The 17,615-nt window shown below is 52.0% G+C and overlaps 2 protein-coding genes across 6 annotated transcripts in view; one reads left to right on the forward strand and one right to left on the reverse strand.

Moving 5' to 3' along the window:
- GTF3A (general transcription factor IIIA) lies at positions 1-12,351 on the forward strand (the record flags this gene model as incomplete). The annotated part of the gene is made up of 9 exons (XM_045464318.1): positions 1-201; positions 2,392-2,492; positions 6,315-6,411; positions 6,799-6,887; positions 8,608-8,681; positions 9,880-9,960; positions 10,480-10,709; positions 11,798-11,857; positions 12,089-12,351. Coding segments are annotated over 9 exons (1,098 nt in total), but the record flags the coding sequence as incomplete, so codon positions are not given.
- Positions 12,295-17,615, reverse strand: part of MTIF3 (mitochondrial translational initiation factor 3) — a 17,057-nt gene continuing 11,736 nt past the window's right edge. For 4 of the 5 annotated variants that reach the window (XM_045464057.1, XM_045464137.1, XM_045463986.1 and 1 more), the window contains 3 exons: positions 16,536-16,996; positions 13,500-13,657; positions 12,295-12,554 (listed from right to left, as the gene is read on the reverse strand). In XM_045464057.1, the coding sequence (XP_045320013.1) occupies positions 12,336-12,554; positions 13,500-13,657; positions 16,536-16,995 (837 nt within the window). In that variant the 5' untranslated portion in view covers position 16,996 and the 3' untranslated portion in view covers positions 12,295-12,335. The remainder of the gene's footprint in view (positions 12,555-13,499; positions 13,658-16,535; positions 16,997-17,615) is intronic. The other variant, XM_045464202.1, reaches the window with a different exon arrangement.

The following is a 17,615-nucleotide window of genomic DNA, read 5'->3' on the forward strand; positions in this document are numbered from 1 at the left end:
GGCGTCCTGGAGCCGCAGGCCTCGGTCGCCGAGGCGGTGTCATCCCTGACCATCGCCGACGCCTTCACCGCGGCGGGCGAGAGCCCCGCCCCGCCGCCCTCCGCGCTCAGTAGGAGGTTCATCTGTTCCTTCCCCGACTGCAGCGCCAATTACAACAAGGCGTGGAAGCTAGACGCGCACCTGTGCAAGCACACGGGGGAGGTAACGGGGCCGCAGGCCCGGCCACGGAGGGGTGTGGCGTCCGGGCCCGGGGACTCGGGATGGGGTGGCCCGCCAGCTGGGCTCGGTCCCAGAGGCCCCGGGGCAGCGTGTGGCTGCACAAGCCTGTGCGAGACTATGCATTCTTGGCAGCCTGGATCACAGAGGCGAACCAGCTCTGCCTTAGGTTAGGGAGCAGCCGAGGAGAGAGAGACAAGTTCTGAGACCCAAAGACAGCCTTGCCATGGGCTCCAAGCACCCTGAGCCGCTGCTTCTCCTTTGATCTTGAGGCTTGGTCCGTCACCGTCTCCTGATAATCTGTAAATCGGTGCAGAGGAAGGATTCATTTACTCGCATGCTTTCTACGCCCTCGACCCCCAGCAGACACCTGCCTTAATCCCTGGCCTCCTGGAACTGGAACGGGGGGGCGGGGCGGGGGTAACGTCTTAGTACTGGAGGTTCTGCAAGCAGCATGCGTTCATTCCTTCACAATTCAGTACCTTTTTAGCTCTGACGGGAGTAGTCGACAAAACAAAAGGCTCCTGCTGTCACCGACCTTGTCCTTGAATGGGGACAAAGTAAGTAGGAATGAGACGCAGTAAATTGAGGGCTCCTGGAGGATGGTCAGGAAAGGTCTCTTTTGACCTGAATGAGAAGGAAGGGATCCCGCCGGGAAGACACAAGGGAAACCAGTCCCGGTGGAAAGAAACTGCAAAAGGAGCCTGTGATTGTGATTGAGTTGGGGGCCGAATAAGAGGAGGTCTGAGAAGCAGGTGTGGTGGGATCATTTGTAGGCCAGGGTGCAAATAGGGTTTGGAGTTTGGGTTTTCTTTTGAGGGCAGTAGGAAGCCTTTGGAAGATGGCAGTTGGGGAAAGGGAAGCTCATGGAGGCCAGGGAACCTGCCCAGTTTCCCAGTGTCAGTTCCCAGCTGACACTGCCTCAGCTAAAGCCCTTTCCTTCTTAACCCAGGGACCTGCAGCCCCCGCCTTTGCTCCCAAACCTACCTAACTTCCGGGCCGTTCCTTCGTGTGACCTCATGGCTCCCTACCCTCTCTGCCATTGGAAGGTTGACCATTTCCTCCAGCTCTTTTCTTCACGGACCGTTTGCACTGCTCCTTTCTGTCCCGGACTTTACCCGTGCCACCAGCTGTCGTGGCAGTCTTGCCCAGTGACTGGCTCCCCTCGGAGCAGCCGTTGTGTTCTCCTTCCTGTCCTTTCTCTTGCCCATTCCGCCCCTCAGCTTCTGGGTTCTGAAACCAGTATGTCCAGGGAGAGAAGCACGTGGTCACTTTTACGTCCCGCTCTGAGAAACCCTGGGGCAGCGTGAGCCTCCTGTCCCCTCTGTGGATTGCCCCCAGAGCCATGGCCCAGGGGAAGGACAGATTGTGTCCTCGGGGCATGGGAGCGGTAGCCCTGCACCCCCCTCCCCCAGCTGTGCCTCTCTCAGACAATGAATTGCACTTTCTTTAAACCAAAAACAACGACAAGAAAGAAAAAAGAATGGCAAATATTGTGCAAAATTCTGTGGATCTTCCCCTGGTAATTCAGTTCCGTCTTCCGGTCTACTTGCTGTGTGACTAGCACTGACATTTGAGGCCTCGGTACCTCCCCCCTGGACTGCCATGGGGCTATGTTTTTCATAGGGAAATAAACCACACCGGTGTTTCGACTTTTCCTGTAGGTTCAGAACGGAGACCCCCTCCTCCCACCTCCTGGGTCCCAAGCGGTGGTGGCCGTGAGGCTGCGAGCGTTTTCCTATGGGTGTGTCGGGCCTTCTCTTAGCACAGACCCTGCGACTGTCCGGGATAGGGAACCCGCACCTTCCTCTGCCGTAGGCTTTCGGCGGATAAAAGCATGCGGTGGTGGCGGTCTGTGCACGTCGGCCAACGCTAACAGCACACAAGTCATCTGTAAGGGGCTTGCTGTGGACGCGTGCTGTCGGGTTGGGAGCACGTGAACGGTGCTGTTCCCGTGAAGGCCACCCGCTAAGTTCGCGTGTGACTGACAGGGCAGGATCTGCTGCACCGACTTCGGGAGGCAGTTGTGGCATTTGTGTAACTCAGTGGAAACCATCCCTGGAGGCAGAGTCCCTGCCTGGCGAAAATGTCCCCTGCGCGTTTTAGGTCTTTAAACGGTACCAGAGATACGAACTGGGGCAGGAGTGACATGTTTTTTTCTTTCCTTCCTGCTAGAGACCGTTCGTTTGTGACCGTGAAGGGTGTGGCAAAGCCTTCATCAGGGACTACCATCTGACCCGCCACGTCCTGATTCACACTGGGGAAAAGCCATTTGTGTAAGTAGAGAACAGTCTTATGGCCTTTAAAGAGGTTGCTTTTGGCATACAGACCTGGTAAGAAAGTAGATGGTTAACTCGTGAGGCCAGGGATGTGCAGTCTCCTTCATTTGCACTTCCTGGTACAAGAGGAGCCTGGGTTTCGAACGTGTGGAAGAGAGGAGGGGTGTGTGGGGCACTCGTGAGAACTTCAGGAAGGAGTCTGTCTGAAGTTCTCTTAAGTTGGCATCCTCTCTCCTCCCTTTAACGTGTGTACTAAGTGGGACACCCTCCTCGAAACACACTCCGTTCAGACTAGATGGGGTCATGGTTCCCTGGCAGATTCTTGGTCCTGCATTGAACAGGGTCTTTATGAACCAGTAAGCTGCTGGGAGAAGAGACAGAAGCATAAAGGAGTAGAGCTTTTAATAGTTGATCTTGTATTTCTTCAGATCGAGCCGCTTCACCTCTCCCATACCGGGCTTAATTGTGTTTTCCTTGGAGTTGCTGATTATCTCTGAAAAGGGTGGAGGTGTTGCTTGTCTTTTAAATCAGCCTCTTTAAAGTAGTGGGTCTCAAATATAGGGAGTGTGAGAATCGCCTGGAGAGCTTGTCAAGAAAAAACACAGAGTGTTGGATCCCACCCCGGAATTTCTGATTCAGTAGACATGGGGTGGGGCCTGAGAATTTGCATTTCTTAGCAAAGGCTCAGGTGATGTTGATGCCGTTGGTCTGGCACCCACACTTTGAGAACCACTGGACAAAATGTTCCGTGAAAACACGGAGTTTTCATTGGAAAAAGAGTAACGACTTTATAGATCCCCAGAGCTCCATCCAGGAGGCCACGTCGAAACATAGCTGTATGGCACGTCCCGCAGATGTTAGAATTTGGTGTCACAAGTGTGTTCTATGAGACAGCTCCTTCAGCAGTGAGGTTTTCTAATGATCTGAGTTCACTGCTTCCAGTTTTAAGAGGATGACGAATGTGAAGTGCCTCACGTCTCACTAAGGTCCAGACAGTCTGAGGAAGGGGAGCTGTCAGTTGTTGGCACGGGATCGTCTTCACTGCCCTTGTCCATGTGGAGAGCCACCTCCGTCTGACCAGCGTGCTGGCCAGCGGGAACGGGACACAGTCCTGAGGGGGCAGACGTGTTCAGTTCAAGCACACGGCGTATCACCGAAACAGATGACCCTGAGTGAAGCTTGATGTATTTCAGAATGTGGTCCGACCAGCCCAGCAAAGAGTAACGAAGCGTGGTCTGGAAAATGGGGCCGGGAGAGAGTCTTTGGCCTAGAAGTTTCGCTTCGGGGAATTTATTCTACAGATACACTTGTGGCTGAATTAAATGCCGCTACGAGGTTCTGTGCACAGCATTGGAATCAACCCGAGTGCTCATCAGGAGGGACTGAAAAGTGTATCAACACGGTAGAATCCTAGACAGCCGGAAAAACAAATGCAGGTACCGTCTGTGAAGCCGTGAGTGAGTGTCCAACGGCATATTCATCGAAAGACCACAGTTCAGAGGAGTGGACAGAGGGCTGCCTTTTTGTGCATAAAAAGGAGGAGGGAGAAGAAGAACGCAGGAAGAATCCGCATTTATATTTGATTCTATCCGTATAAAGCCGAACAGGTCGCCTGTCCTGGCTGGGAGTAGTGGGGAGTCCCGGGTGGGGAGGAGGCAGGGGTGAGGGGTGGAAGGAAACCTGCAGCTGTGTCCCTTTTTGTGCTTCACGGTTTCTGAATTAAGCTACTGTATGCTCCTTAAAAAACTGGACCTTCAAGAAGAACTGGGGCTGGACAGATTCCCAGGGTGAATTGGAAAGGGAGGGTTCCCTCTGGAACAGGGCAGCTCGTTGTTGCTCCCTTCCGGCTCTCTCTCTGGCCTCTTAATTCCACGTGGCCCAAGTCTCTTGAAGCAGCCTGAGCTCTGCTTCCTTCGGCCTTCCTGTCCCTCGTTCTTGTTGGTGGCATCCCTGTCCACCCGATGGCCCTCCGCGAAGGCGAGGCAGCTCCCCTGGACGCCCCGTCCTCGCGGCTGTCCTCTGCAGCCAGCGGGTCGTCAGGTTCTGTCCCTTCTGGGCCGACCCCTGCCCCTCCCCCCGCGGCCGCGGTCATATTTCGGGCTCTGACTCCGACCTGAATGGTGTTGTCTCTGCTCTAGACGGCTTCCCTTCTTAAAGCTGTGCAGGGTTTAAGTGTTGCTTTCATAACGAAGTCCAGGGTCTTAGTATATTGTGCACATGACCTTTGCGATCTGGCCTGTTTGTGATCTTGCCCCGTCTGCTTGACTCTCAGACATAAAACTCGGTCCGTGCACCACCCTGCAACTTTGTCCGCGTCTTCTGTGCCCCTGTGCCTGCTCTTTGCTCCCGGTCGGGACATTTCTGGGCCCTGTCCTCTTGCCCCACACTGGTGTTGGGTTAGATGCCTGTGTCAGGATTGAAGTCAAGAGTGACAGAAAACCCAGCACCACAGAGGCTTAAACAACACCGTCTCTGTTTCTCTTATGTAACAGAAACGCTGACATGGACAGTTGGGGGTGTTCCACAGTCAGTAGGACCTGGGCTCCTCGTGACTTGTCACTGCCGTCCTCATCTTGGGGCTTCGACGTCGCGGTCCAAGAGGACCTTTGGAGTTCCAGCCATCATAGGCGTTCCAGCCACCAGGATGGGCGAAGGCGCAAAAGAGGCGTGCCCCGTTTTAGACACTTCGTGGTCGTTGAGCCGGATGGGCCAGAAACGGCCGTGTGGCCACCCCTGATTGCAGGGGAGGCTGGAAAAAGTTCTATTTCTGTTGACCACGGACCCAGCTCAAAGTCAGCCTTCCGTCCCTGGGGTCAAAACCACCACCCGTTGGCGTCCGTCGTGTTCTCTGCCGCAGCCTCCCGCACGCTTCCAGTGGGATCTCCCGCTGCCCCCGCTCACAGTCAGCCCCCTGTAGACGGCACAGCGCCCGACATGTCACCCCATGTTTACTGGTCCGTGATGGCTGAGATTAGGGCCGTCATAGAAGTCCTGCTGAGGACTCTCACAAGAAGAGCACACGTTTAAAACACAACTTCACAAAGAATTTGGATAATTCAAGGGCAAGATATAGAAACACTCATTAAGGGGAACTAGGATGGCTTGGTGATATGCCAAAGGGCATTATGGTTGATGGTTTTGCTCTAAATACCCATTTCTACCTCTGAACAGAAGCTAAAAGTAGTGTTTTTGAGGGTTTTTTTTTTTTTTTTTTCCTTTGGAAATGCAATTTACTTTGACATTTCAAGCAAAATGAAGGTTTTCAGATTCTAAATTAAAAAAACAATTTCGCTTAAACATGGAGTTAAGCCTGAGCAGGGTTTGGGCTTTTGGAAGTAATGTCTTGCACCTTCTGTGTGCCCGGCTCATAAAGGACGTGTGACGAACGTGCTTGATCTCAGAAGCCTGGGTGAAGACGCATCTCGTTCCCTGGTAATCCCGTCAGAGTGAGGCTGACGCTTCGGCTTTAACGCTTTGGAGTTGGTTAAAGTCTGTTTTATACTGTACTTTGGACAGTAGTTTCTTTAAATTTTTTTAATGTTTATTTATTTTTGAGAGAGAGAGAGACCGAGCACAAGAGGGGGGCGGGGAGAGGGAGACACAGAATCCAAGGGAGGCTCCAGGCTCCGAGCTGTTGGTGCAGAGCCCGACGTGGGGCCCGAACCCACGAACCGTGAGATCATGACCTGAGTCGAAGTCAGACGCTCAACTGACAGCCACCCAGGCCCCCTGGACAGTACTTCTATAAAGGAGGAGGATATATACATCTTAAAACTTCTCTTCCCTCGGTTTGTTAATATTTTGATTTATTTCTTACAGTTGTACAGCTAGTGGCTGTGATCAGAAATTCAACACAAAATCAAACTTGAAGAAACATTTTGAACGCAAACATGAAAATCAGCAAAAACAGTATGTAGTAAGTATGAATGATTTTCTATGCTTAAACTCTCTGCATATTTTTAGGCTTATTGTCTAATGTTTCTAAAGGGCTCATCAACCAGATTTTGTCTGGCAGATACCTGAATTTAGCCCAACTACTAGCTATCATAATAATGGCTTATTTGGAAGCATACTTTTTTTTTTTTTTTTTGCTAATGAAGTTTATGATGGTAGACTGCCCCAAATGAAACCGTTTTGCTGTTTCCAGTGTGTTACATCTTTAAAGCTTCCTGGCATGGGATTTGACGGTAACTCGGGGGGAGCAGGCGGCAAGTATAAAATCTTCACGGCGTGTTTCTCCTGAGGGAATTCTCTTGTGAACCACTCTGATTTTTCCAAAGTCTAACGAACCTTTATCAAACAGTGCACTTTTGAAGGGTGTGAGAAGGCCTTTAAGAAACACCAGCAGCTGAGGACCCATCAGTGCCAGCACACCAGTGAGCCACTGTTCAGGTAGGTTCTCCACATGGGTGAGGTCTCTTGCATGTCAGGTGGCAGGACGATTGACACGCAGGGGCGCCTGGGGGCTCAGTCCAACTCTTGGTTTCAGCTCAGATCATGATCTCACGGTTCAGGAGTCTGAGCCCCGGGACGGGCTCCGTGCTGAGAGCGCAGAGCCTGCTGGGGATTCTCTCTCTCTCTCTCTCTCTCTCTCTCTCTCTCTCTCTCTCCCTCTCTCTCTCTCCCCCTCTCCCTCTCTCCCCCTCTCCCTCTCCCTCCCTCCCTCTCTCCCCCTCTCCCTCTCCCTCTCTCTCTCCCTCCCTCCCTCTCTCCCCCTCTCCCTCTCCCTCCCTCCCTCTCTCTCCCCCTCTCCCTCCCTCCCTCTCTCCCCCTCTCCCTCCCTCCCTCTCTCCCCCTCTCCCTCTCCCTCTCTCTCTCCCTCCCTCCCTCTCTCCCCCTCTCCCTCTCCCTCCCTCCCTCTCTCCCCCTCTCCCTCTCCCTCTCTCTCTCCCTCCCTCCCTCTCTCCCCCTCTCCCTCTCCCTCCCCCCTCCCTCTCTCCCTCTCTCTCTCTCCTCCCTCTCCCTCCCTCTCTCCCCCTCCCTCTCTCTCCCTCTCTCTCCTTCTCCCTCCCTCTCTCTCCCCCCCTCTCTCTCCCTCCCTCTCCCTCTCTCTCCCCCTCTCCCTCTCCCTCCCTCTCCCTCCCTCCCTCTCTCTCCCTCTCCCTCTCTCCCTCCCTCCCTCTCTCTCCCTCTCCCTCTCTCTCTCTCTCCCCCCGCCCCCCTCAGCTCATGCATGTGCTCTCGCTCTTTCTCAAAATAGATAAAAAGTAAAAAAAAAAAAAAAAAAAAAAAAAAAAGATTGAAATGCAGAGGTGGGATACAAGCGTTCTGAAGCCACGTCTTAACATTTTTCTGTGCAGCGAACGCCCACGTCTGTATCGGGGGCACGTCAAAAGTTTAATTTGGCTTTTATTTGCCAAAAGAAATAGCTAACGTGTTCCAGAATAATTTGTGAGATCGGTACAGTTGTGGTTAAGCTTGAAGGGAGCGCTGAGAAGTGGCTTTATTCAGTCGTATGAAATGTCACGGTGCAGACACGAAGCGGTCCCTTCCGACAGAGCCACAGCGATCGGGCCCGTCGGCCTTGCATGCGAGGGGCCTTCAGGAGGGACAGGAACGGCGACGGGACACACGGGGGTGGACTCGGGGAGGGTGCGAAGGAGCACGGGCTGGCGGTGCCCCTGGCCCACGCGGGGCCGGTGGGTGGCCGCCGAGGGCTGTCGCACGGAACTGGGACGTGCCTCTGCCCCGGTCGCCAGACGGGTGCACCTGACGCTGCCTGTTCGCCACGCCGGCCCTCGGCCGCGGCGTTAAAACTCGCAGAGACCATGCCCAGGGCCTTAGGGGTTCACCCAAGCCGTGTTTTTGTAGCCAGGAAAACAGTGTATCTTTTCAGAAGCATAAAGATGAAAACTATTTAATTTGATCACATCCTAAAAAAAAAAAAAAAAAAAAAAAGGTGCTGGCACTTTTCTCTAAGTTTATTTTGTCTCCAGGCTGGCCAGTCACCTGAATTTCATCTGTGATTCGGTCTCAGTTTTAAATCTCCTTTTTACGATTGGTTTGGTCGTGGGGAGAGACTCTGGGAGCGGAAAAGGACGAAGCTCACGTCGACCCTGAGGGGCTGCCCCCGGAAACGGATTGGCTCACGCCTCGTGTGTCGTTCGCCCAGGTGTGCCCATGAGGGATGTGGGAAACACTTCGCCTCCCGCAGCAGGCTGAAGAGACACGGGAAGGTCCACGAGGGTGCGTACGGGGGCCCCTGTGGCACCAGCTTTGAGTAGACACTAACCGCGACGCGTGCCGGCTGGCCTAACGCTTTGAGCGGAAAGCGCCTTTTCTTCTGTTCCACGGCCACGCTGAGAAACTCGACACTGTCCAGGCGGGGGCGGCACGCCGCAGCCCCAGGTGTTAGGCTCTCGACCGGAGGCCCGCCTGTCGCCTGTTCACGCGCCGCTCTTGTCGCCGTTGGGAGCGAACGCTTCATGCCCTGCGCGAGTGCCTGGCGGTGCATTACACTTCTGAGTGCAGCGCTCCAGCCGAGGTTGGCTTCGCCACCACCATTTAAACGTCTTCACGACCTGTGTCATTCTTTTCCTTACTGGCACTCGCAGGGCTTGGGTAACAGTTTGAGGTTCCGGAGGAATCAGGTCGTAACTTCTTTCAGAAAGACTGGATCAAATTACCTGAATCTGTTCTCGGTTTCCACGAGGGATGCTTTTATATCTGTATTCCGGTTTTCTGAGTAGAGAATATGTTTTTAAAACGAGAGAGTAGTAGGTGAAGCCTGAGCGGTGGCCTCGCTCCTTTTGGTTTCACTCTGGTATCTCGTGGGTGAAACACGGGCTGGCTGTTACCCTGATTCTTCCAGCTGCGGTGCTTTGCACAGTGTCCGCTGTCGTCCGCAGCGTTTCCTCTAGGGACTTATTTTCTCCCTTAGTCGCAGCCCGAGTCTTTTCTGCAGTGCAGAACCTACCAGATGGTAAGACTTGAGGCGGCCAGGGATGGGCACACAACCACCGAGACTTAGTGTTGGTGGTCTGGCGAACGCAGAGGACCCCAGAGCTCTGAGGAAAACAAGAGGCAAGCCCAGAGCAGGGAAGGAAGGGACCGTGAGCCAGCGGCCAGGGAGTGACGGCAGCCGGGAGCCCACGCGCGGTCTACCCAGCTCACTGACCACAGCGGGAGAGGGCACGGCATCCTTCCGTGGAGTCTGCTGAGGTGAAACCCTACGTGCAGTGAACACCTTGCTGTGCGATCGTTGGGTTTTACTGTAAAACAAACCTTAGTTTTTATTCCCACCTCCAGCGGCTGATGGAACAGAATGGTATTGGGAGGTAGGAGGGCAACTGTATAGGCTTGTAAGTTTCCTTTCCAATGACGAGCGGTGTTTACGCTGAATATTCACAGAAGGCGATGCGCCAATCTGCTTTTTCCTATACAGGCTATGTGTGCAAAAAAGAATGTTCCTTCGTGGCAAAAACGTGGACAGAGCTTCTAAAACACATGAGGGACGCCCATAAAGGTGAGGCAGAGGTGCGTGGCACAGTGTGACATTTGCCCCTACGGTTTTGGAGAGTGAAGTGCTAGGCGTGTGCCTTAAGACAAAGGCGTTCCCGTGACGTTTGTGAAGCTGGTACCTCGGTGGCCCGGCAGACGCGCGGGAGCCGGGGTCCCGGGTCGGGGAGGAGCCGCCGTGCACTTAGCGGCCGGAAAGGCTCCGGCGGGGGGGGGCGGTCTGGGAGGCGGTGCCTTCTGTACTGGAGGCCGAGGAAGGACACGGGTCTACTTCATCTTGTCCCCTGCCCACGGCCACCAGGCTGAGAACTCCTGCTCCCTGGTAAGGGAACGGAGTGACTCCACGTAATACCATCACGTGGGAGCATCGAGACCGGCTTCCAAGCAACAGACACTGCAGCCGGTGTTCGGATTTATGATCATCGTGACCTTTTTGGCCCCAAATACCTGCCTTACAAGCTCAGCGTTAATTTTCCCACGTGGCGATACCCAGGGAAACGGGTTAAGTGTGTGTCTGCTCCACCAGAGGCCATAAGATGTGAAGTCTGCCAGAAAACCTTTAAACGCAAGGATTACCTGAAACAACATATGAAGACTCACGCCCCGGAGAGGGAGGTGTGCCGGTGTCCCAGGGAAGGCTGTGGTAGGACCTACACGACGGTCTTTAATCTCCAGAGCCACATTCTCTCTTTTCACGAGGAAAGGCGCCCATTCACCTGTGAGCACGCCGGCTGCGGCAAAACGTTCGCAATGAAAGTAAGTACTCGCCCTCACAAACGCGGTCCTCTAGACAGGCGGCCTCCCGGCGGGGTTCCTGGGAGCCCTGGGTCCCAAGACGGTGTCCCGGGGCCTGCCGATGGGGAAAGCTGGGTGACCCGGACCTTCCCCTCTCGCCTCAGCAGGGGTGGTTCTGAAGTCCGCACAACAACCGGATTCACCCGTGCCAGTGGTTCTCAAAAGTGTGGCCCTTGGCCGGGAGCTTCCGCATCACCGGAGAACTTGCTAGAAATGCATATCCTTACCACCCCCCCCCCCCACCCCGAATCAGAAACTGGGGATGGGACCTGGTAATTTGTGTTTTAACAAACCTTCCAGGTGATTCTTACGTACCTACATTTGAGAACCAGTGGCCTGTGGTACCACATGCCTATTAGGTGTCCTTTTAGACTCACCATCTAGGGATTGAGAAGTGGGCATCAGGACATGAGGGACCTTAGGACTGGGGTCTAGTCTAGATCTGGGCGAGATGTGAGCACATGACACTCACTGGAGGGCCCGTGCGGTTCGGCAGGTTCTCTGGCCGGTACTCTTCCAAGCGTGTGCCGTGCGCCATGGTTAAGACGGAACACACAAGTGAGGCAGGCCCAGCATGGCTGCAAACCGACAGCAGCTCGGAGCTGATCGCGGTCAGCATCATTATCAAGGGCAGGGAGACCGGTCAGGTGTTCCGTTGGTGTTTGGGAATGCTGCTGCCTAGATTCAGTTACAGGAAGCTTCTTCAGCCTGGAATAGCTCATCCAGAACTGGCTCCCCCTCCTCCCCCTCAGGAAGCAACTCAGAAGCCACTGGGGGAGCGGGGGGGGGGGGGGGGGGGGGGCGGCGCGGCGGCGAGACTGTCTAAATTCTGAACCTGGGTCCTCGGGAAAGGTAGTGATGAGGTGTAGGATGTGAAGACGAATTCTGCTCTGGTGGGAGAATCTTTAAGTAGAGGTTGAGTCCCTCAATGGTATGTAACAGAAAGAAGGTTGACAGTTTATTTAAAGAACTCGTGAAGTTCTCGTATTAATAGGCACCCAAATGGCAGCGTTTCAAAAACATAACTTTTTCTTTTCCCTTCATTGTAGCAAAGTCTCACTAGGCACGCCGTTGTGCATGACCCTGACAAGAAGAAAATGAACCTCAAAGTAAGTTAACTGGGGCCCGCTGTGGGTTTCAAACCCAAAGTGCCCCAGCCGGATGCAGTCTCGGGTGCTTTCGGCTCGTCACTGCTGTGTGAGCTGCTCTACTGGGAACGCGATCGCTGGGCTTCACTTTCTTCTAAGGGGGTGCTGGGTGCCTGTTGGGGGGTACAGCTATTAGGTTAGTTGGATAGTTTGATTTTGCGTTCTCATTGTCTCGCTTTCTTATTTCCAAAGGTAAAACCGTCTCGTGAAAAACGGAGTTTGGCCTCTCGTCTCAGTGGATACATTCCTCCTAAAAAGAAACAAGCACAAAGCTCATCTCTGCCTACAAATGGAGAGTCACTGAACTGTACTGAAGGCAGGGTGCTCTCGACGGTCGCGATACTTACCCTCAACTGAACACCAGATTGCTTTGCTTAAAGGACCACAGACCAGCCAGCTCAGTTCTTTCCTCCCAGAAGCACATTTTTCTTTATTAAAATCACGGATGCACAACATCTGATTCTCTGTGGTTTCCATTTCCTTTGTTCAAAGGGTCCTCTTTCTGGGCTCCTTGAGTTTCTCTATATGCATTCTCTTCCTTTTTGCTTAAATGACGAAGAACACACATTACAGCTTTCCCTCCCCTAACAGGTTGTGGGCGGGTTGAGAAGGTAGCTATTCCGGGCATAGTTTGGAGTATTTGATTACATATCTCCTCCTAGAAGGGGAGAACGGCCAAAGATTAATTTAAAACCAATGTCTTCGATTCTTTCTAGTGCTAATGCTCTAATACCCATACAAATCTGCATTCTTGATTGAGTTGCTGTTATTTAAGTGATTAGCTCAATCAAACTGTGCCTTTCTGGTTAAGCAGTCATTGAAACCTGTACCATAACCAGGCAGTTTTACAAACTCCACGTAACTATACTCCTGCACTAAAAGTCGATAGTTTAAAATCCCCTGTGTCAATGGCCCTGAGGGCCTGTGTTTGGCTCCAACTACCCTCTCGGAAAAGAGAAGTATAGAGCGGTGGGTTTGGGCATGGGCAGAGGACCTCCTCATCCCCACAACTGTCAGTCCTGTGCGGTTCCTAACACTCGCTCACAGAGTCATTTGGGAAACACACCCAGTTCCAGAGATCCAGGATCAGCTGGGCTGGGTCCTAGGTCTCGGAGATTCTAACACGAACAAGGGTGGAAACCACTGGACTCATGCTGCCTTTTAGCTGCTGAGTTCTCGGACTCTAAAAGTGAAGGAGATACTCTAGACTTGCCCTGGGAGTGTAAACGGATACTTTTCATAAAGACCATTTAACTTTATACGGAAGAATTCTCAGAGGCATTCATAAATCGTAAATAGACTTTAAAAAAATGGATCTATGTTTTTCTACTTAAATGTTAGATACCGTACAATTTGTCAAAGAGAAGAGTATACGTTACTCTTTCACTAGATTACGAAGTGCAGCGTTTTCACATGACGATACTTCTCCAGTGGAAAAAGCAGATGGAGCGGATGTTTGCCTTTTGAAAAGCGAATTGGGAAGCTACTGCCGTCACGGTAGAATTCGCCAGCTACTCTGCCTTTACGTTACCCAGACTTTCTACGACTGTTCTTTTAGATCAGCAAACAGAATGAGCAGTTTCTCAGACCTGCTTTCACTTACCATTTTATTTTCTGGCTCCTCTACGTTCTTCCCTTTCTTTATAGTAATTTGAACTCTGTATTTTTTCTCAATCCATTGCTGAATCTGTTTACTCTTTGTGTCCAAATCATGTTGTCCGATATTTGAAGAAAAAGTTAGCTCCTTTGTCAGGGTAGGGCCTAGTTTAAAACAGAGACTTTTTTAGGACTGTTGACTGGTCCCTTTGGGGGACCTGAGCTGGGTCATGCACACTTCGTGAGATCTGCGGTTGCCACAGGGGCCCGGATGCTCCTCTTCCTGACTTAGTCTGACAGACCGGTGAACGCTTTTTAAACAAGGAAAATAGACATAAAGGTACCAGTTTTTACCTGTCAAGTATCTAGATATGAAATGCTTCCATTTATTAGTACCCTCGTTTGATGACAGTACAAAAGAATGGTTCTTTAAAAGGAACAAGTTTAGCTTTATGATAAACTTAATTGGCCTTATTTTTCTTTCTGACTGGAGCAGTGTTTAGGAAGTACTCCTTTCTCAAAAATTTTTTTAAAATGTTTATTTTTGAGAGAGAGAGAGAGACAGAGCATGAGCCGGGGAGGGGCAGAGACAGAGGAAGACACAGAATCCGAAGCAGGCTCCAGGCTCCGAGCTGTCAGCCCAGAGCCCGACGTGGGGCTTGAAACCCCAAACCATGAGATCATGACCTGAGCTGAAGTCGGACGCCTATCCGACTGAGCCACTCGGGCGCCCCTGGGAAGTACTCTTCTCATCTGACTCCTTTAGTGGTGCCCTTCTAGTGACAATGGGGTCACCCAGACTGCATCAGACGAGAGCGAGCTCTCTATGTCCTGTATCCAGCAATGGAAATCCTGACTTAGAAAATTACAGGGAAGGAACAGATTCCTCAGTAAAAGCGTTGGAAGATTCAGAGTTTTCCCACGGGGGAAAAGTTAGGTTTTAATCCACACAACAATCTCCCTGGGAGCACTGACTGCATGTGAAAAAATACAACTTTAAAATAGAAGAAAAGACCGGGTATGTTTGTGACCTCAGGCTAAAAGGATTTTGTTAAGGGACGGCTGGGTGACTCGGTTGAGCATCTGACTTCGGCTCAGGTCATGACCTCACGGTGTGTGAGTTCGAGCCCCGCATCGGGCCCTGTGCTCCAGCCTGGAGCCTGGACCCTGCTTCAGATTCTGTGTCTCCCTCTCTCTCTGCCCCTCTCCTGCTCATGCTCTGTTTATCTCCCTAAAAAATAAACATTAAAAAAAAGAAGGACTTTGTTAAGGAAAAAAATTGATAATTTCCTATATCAAAGACACTATGGTGTAATTTTGAAAAGGGCAAAAAAAAAAAAAAGAAATCTAACTACGATAAGGTTTTTTTGCATCACACAGAGAATCTTATAATTGGCGGGGGTGGGAGGGGGGACCACGCAAGTAGAGGAAGAGGGCATGTAAACAGGCAGTTCACAGAAGAGGCAACTCAAATGGTGAAATGAAACCCAAAGAAATAATAAGATCGGGTTTCTCACCCATTGGCAGGACAAAAATTAGATGAGAGTACCAAGTATGGGTGAGGATATAGAGAAAGAAATTTCACATATTGCTGACGATTTGCCCCACAGACTCTGGTGACACTGACAGACATGCCCTTTGGTCTGGAAACGAGCCAGCTTTGGTCTGGAAATGAAAGGCTGGAAACGAGCCCAATGCCCACGGAAAGGCCCTGACCAATCCACGGTATCTGGTACATTCTGAGGATTCCATTGAGTAATTATAAAAAATCAGCTACAGCTGTTACATACACCTAGCTCTTGAAGACAGCATGACACAATTGTCATGTGTACAGAATCATGCCATATACCACGGATTTGTACGTCACTGAAGTTTAACAGCACAGACCCACATTCATGTCCACGGCGGCAGGGAGGGAGGACGGCACAGGAAAAGGGAGCACGGAGACTTCGACTTTCCTGTAATGTTTTGTTTCGTTTAACCACCTTTAGTGCAACAACGTTAATGCTTGTTCATTTTGGATGGTGGGTAACAGGTGTGTATAGTTTTCGGTATGCTTTCTAATTCCCAAAAGTAATTTTCCTAAAAGACCTCCTTTTAGGAACACCTAAAAGCACCTCCTCGCTTCCTTCAAGCTCCCGCAGCTGGTCCTACGTCGCCACCGGAACAAAATTAATGCCTTTACCACCTCAGCGCTTCAACTATCTCTGCAAAGAGCACCCCCGCCAAAGCTCTCCAAGCTTCTCGGTGCTGTTCTGCGTTTTTTCTGCGATGCAATGTGATGCCCTTACCATCCCGGTTGGCCTCTTCTGAAGACTTTTTGTTTCCCAGCCAACATCCTTGTTGAATGTGGTGCCACACAACTGAGCCACAGAGAACCATGTGATTTTCCTAAGACACACAACCTCGCTGTGGCAGCTCTGGGACCCGTCTCCTGCCCCTGCCCCAGAGTGTTTTCCATAAAACAAGCTTTCGTAACCGTCAGCACTTATTAGGACTCATGAAAAATTTTCACTTGATGTCTAGTTCCTGGCTCCCTAAGGCATAAAAGACAAGGCCGTGGTAAGGTGATCGGTAAATGTGTAAATGAGCCTTACTACCAACAGGGTGTGGAAGATGCTCTATGAATCCCTTCGGAGATCAGAAAGGGCTTCCGGCCAACTGGCCAGGCGCCTCCACGTTAGAGACGAGCGGGAAAGAGGGGAACAGGGACCCCATCCCACCGCTTCCGAGGCTCATTTCATTCTGGCCGCCAGAGATGCTGCCACCCCCGGGCCAGGCCAAGAGGAAAAGGGGTCCCGTCATTCTGGGGTGCCTCCCTATTTCCCCCTCGTTTTACACGAGGAAGCGACGCTGACCACAGGGCATTGAGGAAAAAAGACGAGAGGAGGAATGGAAGTGAAGCGAGAGCTGGAGAAAGATGCGGGAGATGGTGGGGAGGCCGTGAACTACCCCACTGCTCACACCCCCGCTGTCACCAGGCACCTCGGCAGACGCCCTCTGCGGTCCCTGGGGCTCGGGGCGTGGGCAGCAGGTCACCTACCGGGTTTCGGGTGGGCCTTTCCCAGCTCCCGGAGTCGCAGGCGCTCCTCGTGGATCTGTGCCCCCGTCAGGAGCTGGTACCGCGGGGGCTCCGCGCCGCTGTCCCTTGTCACGAGCCTCAGGTCCCGCTCGTTCATGAGCCTGATCACGTCTGCTCGGTGCATGTTGCCCAAGTCGTTGCCCGCCTCATCCAGCACGTGAATAACCCGCTCGTGAATTTTTCTTCCGATGCTGCTAAGAGCTGGTTCATTCTTCTTTTTCTTCTTCCTTTCGTCCTGGGTGTCTGCAACGGTACCGAAAGCTTTTGCGTGAATCGGGCAGGACAGTCTCGGGCCAGAAGCTCGGAGGGACGGCCATGCTGGTGCGGTCTTGTGCAGGGTGTATGTACCAGGACATCTAATGCAATTATTTCCAGTCTTTACGGTATGCAACGTTAGCCTCTTTAGAAGAAGAGTGGCCATCCTAAAAAGTAGGGAGAGAGGTTTGTTACCGTGCCATCATTTCATCCCCGTGGTCTGATACGGTGCACGGAGGGCGTGTGTGGGGCTGCAGGCCTGTGTCATCTGCAAACATTGTGGACCCGTGCACAGGAAATTTCCACCAATGACATGGACTGTCAGGTGACTGTAGTCACACTAGGTCACGGTGGTCCCGGCTCCAGTGCAAGTTACTGTCAGAACAAGCCGTATTTGCACAGTGCTTTCGTTTTCCATCGTTTCCTCCCCCAGTGCTGCCGCATTTGATCTATTTCCCAAGGATCTATTTCCCGAGCTGCCTCATTTGATCCATTTCCCAAGCACTACAGTGCTGACTCTGAGAGCAAGTATCATCCTACAGGTTTATTTAGAAGGCAGTACATAACATCCTCGGCGATTCATAAATACCAAGTCATAAACTGTGAATACAGTCAGCTGTTGAGAACTTATCAGTGTATCTGGAGGTATCCAGAACACAAAAGCACTATTCTGGGAAAGCTGGGAGCACTCTGGGAGGACTCTCAGAGAGGAACTATCCCGACAGGAATCAAAGTGCCGCCCTCATAAACCGAACGGATGACTCACGAGGTAATAAGGGGTGACGA

The sequence above is a fragment of the Leopardus geoffroyi genome, chromosome A1, assembly GCF_018350155.1.
Source record: "Leopardus geoffroyi isolate Oge1 chromosome A1, O.geoffroyi_Oge1_pat1.0, whole genome shotgun sequence".
Lineage (NCBI taxonomy): Eukaryota > Metazoa > Chordata > Mammalia > Carnivora > Felidae > Leopardus > Leopardus geoffroyi.